The sequence below is a fragment of the Montipora foliosa genome, chromosome 3, assembly GCF_036669935.1.
Source record: "Montipora foliosa isolate CH-2021 chromosome 3, ASM3666993v2, whole genome shotgun sequence".
Classification (NCBI taxonomy): domain Eukaryota; kingdom Metazoa; phylum Cnidaria; class Anthozoa; order Scleractinia; family Acroporidae; genus Montipora; species Montipora foliosa.
The window spans coordinates 48,571,675-48,576,666 of NC_090871.1; the positions used below are offsets into that span (position 1 = coordinate 48,571,675).

A 4,992-nucleotide genomic window follows, 5' to 3' on the forward strand; every position below is an offset into this window, starting at 1 on the left:
ACTTGACCTCACTGCGATACAAGCTGACGATCAAGCTTGCACAGTAGCCGCTGGCAGCCATCATTTCATGCCGGATTTTCATGCCGAAATAAAAACGAAAAAACAAAAACAAAAAACAAAAAATGCAAAAAGCACAAAATAAACAAAAAACGGCTCTTTTAAGAGCCACCATATGGCCGAAAGTCATTAACCAACAATTGTCTTATACCCTTGCCCTTACGTGACGTCCTTCCAAACTGAGATTTCCTTGAAACAGCACAAACAAAATGGGAGTAGTTGATTTCATTTTAAGGGGCTTATCACGGTATTTTAGCTTTGCTCAAAGTACAAAAAAAAAAAAACAGTCTTTGCATTAATAGCAAGCCAAAAATAGTACTTTACCTTTTATTACCAATAACTATATCATGGCAAGGGTTGAAATGGACTACAACTTGAAAAACTTGCCGGTTTTTCAAAATTGGACGCGGTGATTTAAAGAATTCGTTCAAACTATGTTTAGGATAGCTCGTCGCGATAAAATTCTTTTACATCTTATCCTCAGTGCGCCAAAGATATTTAGCGCGTAATATAGCGTTCTAAGTTAACAGTTGCACCCAGTTTGGACGGAAAAGCTATAAAAGTGCCGTGACAGAGCCCTTGGGTGGTGCACACATTCTGTCTGCCTGAGTGCCTGCCTCGTCTGCAACTTCAGAGGTTATCAGAAAGTCGCTTCTCCTCTACCACTTTCTATGACGGCTACCATTGAAACACACATTGATCTCTTCTGACTGCGTAAATCTATGACTTAGGTGGTCTAACAACAGAAAGAAAGAAATTTCAGTGAGGATTAGGGTACAAATATCTAGAAAATGCTAAGAATATATCTGGGTATTTTCAATTTTATTTTCATTCTCTAAAATCCCTCAAAAACCCTTCTGAACACCCCCTCCCTACCCCCCAAAAACCAGGCAACTCCACATTTTCCGCTAACCCTCCCCCCTTTCCTCCTCCAAATCAGCTCGGGAATGATAGAAAACAAAAGCATTTCTCAAAGGAATGTCGAAGAATTTTTTTTTTAAAGATACAGACATTTTTTTTTTAATCAATCACCCCCTCCCCCCCCCCCCCCGCTCAAGTGTTTACTTCCCAGAAACTTCAAATCACGTGATGGATGTTACCCGACTTGTCAATCAAGATCTGGCAATAGTTTTCCTTGCAAAGGCCCGCTTGGTTCGCTAGTTTTTGCTGGGTTTGAGCTCTTTTCCCACTTAAGAAAGTGGTGGCGCTCTACTCGTGGATCCTTGTGTGAGATCAACTTGCGAAGCTGCCCAAAAAAAAGATGCATACTAAACAACCTTCAAGTCAAGTTGGCGAGGTTTGTCGCTCATACAGCTGCAATCGAAATCAAGTACCGCATGGAGCCTATGATGACGCGAAGCTGGTCTGAGGTGAGATCCTTTTTAGGTAAACAACTGTTTATTGCCTTAACTCCTGAGGATCCTGCAAAACCTTTTTTCTTCGGTGATTTCCTTAATTTACCGCTAGAAGTAAAAGTAAGATCAACATTTTTCCCGCGTAAAAACATCGCCATATATAATGAAATCGTAGTTTTTGGCGCTAAAGTCGGCCTGTCTAGTCACTATCGAAACTCCCCAAATCTCACTAGTATTGAAGAAAATGAATGAATCCATCAGCAGCTATCGTGCTTATGCCCTAGTATAATACATGTAGGGTAGTTTGACAATAAAGTGACGGCTGTTGCGGTGAGACAACTCTCTCTTAACGTATGGTATACGATCATACATGGGGCTCTTGCGACGCATTTTGTTCGCCTGAACCAGGGCTTTCCGCCCTGCCTGAACTGAACGACTGTATTTTAATTTTAGTAAAAGGCTCCTTAATTAACTGATCTCCGATGGAGCTTTTAAATCGTGAGAGAGTGTTCGGTCGCCTAGATCATACTGGGATGCGACTGGTTTTGAGCTTGTACGCAGTGGGCAAATGTTTGCTTATTTTTCGAAAAAAATCTGTCATCATTTCCGTCCTACAAGTGCGCACAGTGATTTTTTTCTCACCAAATTTTGTCAAGCCTTATCAAACTTCAAATGCGCCGTCGTCCTGCTTCGGAGCAGGACAAATTTTTGTTAGGCGTGACAATTATACACATTTTACAACCTAAAGAAAGCGTTTTCAAGTACGGCCACGGATTAGCAAATTGAAAATTTAGCGGAGACAGTTTTTGTTGAGCCAAACAAATTTCTTCAGCCTAGTGCGTATGGGCCCTTAACTCGTCTTCGCTTCGTTTTTTTACTGAAACTCCTCTCTTTTATTAATGCGACCGTTACTTATTTGGCTACCACAGGGAAATATTTATTCCCCTTGTTATGTTTATTTTTGATCCAGCAAGAAGCAATTTTCATGTGGGCAATTTTCTTATGCTCGTTTCACAAGAGTTTTTTGGGATGCTTATTTCTGGTCTGCATTGTACAGTGGTAATAGGCAATTTTCACTATAGCGTCATTTGACTGCAACTACCAGAATTCAGTTTGTTTTTCTTTTCTTAGCTAAATTTTGTATTCCTAGTGGGGTAAAAATAACAAAAGCTCTCATTCGCATTAGCATGAGACAGGCAAGTAGTTAGTTGTAGTAACACTGGGCCATTTGTTTGAAAGACATCGCTTTTGCCAACAAAAATTGACGATCATTTGATCATTTGTTTTCAATGTTCTAAGACGATTGAAGTCTTAGAACATTGAAAACACTGAAAACACAGAATTCCCGAAACGGTGTAATAAGCTCCAAAAGGCACAAGAATACACCAGAGGTGAGTCATTTTTATTCACTTCACTGAATGAAAGGTAAATTGAGCATTTTTTACGCCTTATAATCGACGGTATTTGATTCCCATACAAAGTCTTATAACGCGTTTAAATTCTCAACGGCTGTCTGTAGTGACGCGAGCTTGGGCTGCCTATGGTAAAACACTAAAGGCTATGCGGGAAACAATATCAGCTTAATTCATGACAGCACAGTCCACGTGCACAGTACTGATATTTGGGAAATCAATCTACTGATCTGCGGCAATGCACATTCTATGAATCACTTTTTGCCATTTTCCAGAGGATCCCCTTTTATTTTCATCGATCTTTCTGGGTTTAGTACTTTGCTAGTAACCACATGTCTTCTCAGGGGGCTATTTGCCTAAGACTTCTACCACGGCACTACAATGATATACAATACCAAAACAATATCGTGTACTATTAGAGCTACGTATTACGCAAAGACAACTTCAGTCTCCTGGAAGACAAAACGCAGCTCAGTTGACAATGTGGAATAAGGCGCTGTGTTACTGCACTACTACACGTACGCAATGCTGCCTATTTTTTCTTCCTAAAAAATGATTAATTGGCCGGTAACCAGGTTTTTAACCTCATAAAAATATCTGTTTCGTTGTATGAACGTTTGAGCCAAAGGGCCTCTGCTGGCACGACTTTTGGGTGACCCCTTAAATGGTCTTAATGACCCCCAACTTGAAAAATTGACTGGAACACTGCAGTTCAATACTACCCAACTCACTCCCTTCTGTTTTTGAGTAACACATACCACAGGCAACCCAGTGTACGCTGAGAGAGCGTCTAGTTGAAATAAAAGCCAAACCTGATGAGGGTAATTCGTGTGCCAAATTGGCACTTTTATGTATCCATTACATTCAACCCCTCCCCTAAAGGCTTTTCAGGGCCAATGGGACACAAGCAACGAAACAACAGAACAGGACAACATTTTTCTGGACGGTCGACGCAAACCAATTGGTTTTTCACGAAGTATAAAATGGATAAAGGGATTTATTGTCCAAAGGAACTAACAATCATAATAATAGCGATATTTCTTGTTTACAAACATTGACGTCACATTTCTTTTGATATTCAAATTTGCCAACCAAGGAACAAAGGAAGTCATTGTTTCAACAGCTAATTGGGTTCTGGTTGGCATATTAATAACAATAGGTGACGTCACGAGAAACATCGCTATAATATGTCTCGCTAGTCGTCACCGCAAAGTACAGCAACGACGCAGCTCAACAAGGTCAAACCGAATTAAAGCATATTGTGTCGCCTCAGGATGCCGCCATGCCATCCAGGTGTGACCTTGGAGCACAGCTTACAGCCAGCTGAAATCAGCTGTATGCTGGTTTTTGTTGATAAGTGTATAAATGAAGTGATGGAGCTTTTTGTGTTCCAAGTAAATTGTGTTTTGTTTTTCCAAAAACAAAATGTTTTAGCCAGAGCCAATAAAATCTAGGTTGTGTCGGCTCGTGCTCAAAAGATTTGGCTTTTCAACTTGTACTTACGCCGATCAGATCAAGCCAGTTGGTCCAACATACACCGACAGGAATATAATCCACGGTTGCTTTCTTGAAACCTCTTTGTTTTTCCATAGGTCTTCACTATCGACGCAAGAATAAGAACAAGAAGCATACGCAAACTCAGTATCTTGTTGTTTATTAGAGCCTTTCGTTCGAACAATAGACACTAATTAACAACAAGTAAATGCGTCTGCGTGTGTTGCTTTTGCTTATGCTTGCGTCGCTAGTGAAAACCAGGCCTTAAACCAAGGTGAACACACCATAACACCAAACTCGGTATGGCCATCATGTCATGCGTGCGCACAACCATTTCACCTGGTTCACTGGCAGCCATGGACAGCTGTTCCGGCCTTGTTAGGCCTCATCGACATGGCATAGCCAACTTACCAGGCGGATGTTATTCCGTTCATTAGCCACAAATTGCCATGGTGTCACACGCGTTATGCGTGATACCACGCGTGTGAGAAGGACGCAATGAACACTAAAACGATGCATTCGTTCTTCTCTTCCTCCAACATGGTGGTTGCACGGGACACGTGTTGATCTTTCCCGTTTTTCGCTTCTGCTTTAGTTGTTTTTCTCGGTTGCTTTCATTTCACCGAAGCAGGAGGAAAAGCTCTTGTCCTTCTCGAAAACGCAAACATAAAGGA

General features: G+C 41.1%; 1 protein-coding gene across 2 annotated transcripts in view; it reads left to right on the forward strand.

Annotated features, from left to right (window-relative positions):
* Positions 1–605, forward strand: part of LOC137994936 (uncharacterized) — a 10,214-nt gene extending 9,609 nt beyond the window's left edge. For both annotated transcript variants that reach the window (XM_068840519.1, XM_068840520.1), the window contains one exon: positions 1–605. This exon is cut by the window's left edge and continues 4 nt beyond it. In XM_068840519.1, the coding sequence (XP_068696620.1) occupies positions 1–142 (142 nt within the window). In that variant the 3' untranslated portion in view covers positions 143–605.
* The last annotated feature ends 4,387 nt before the right edge of the window (positions 606–4,992 follow it).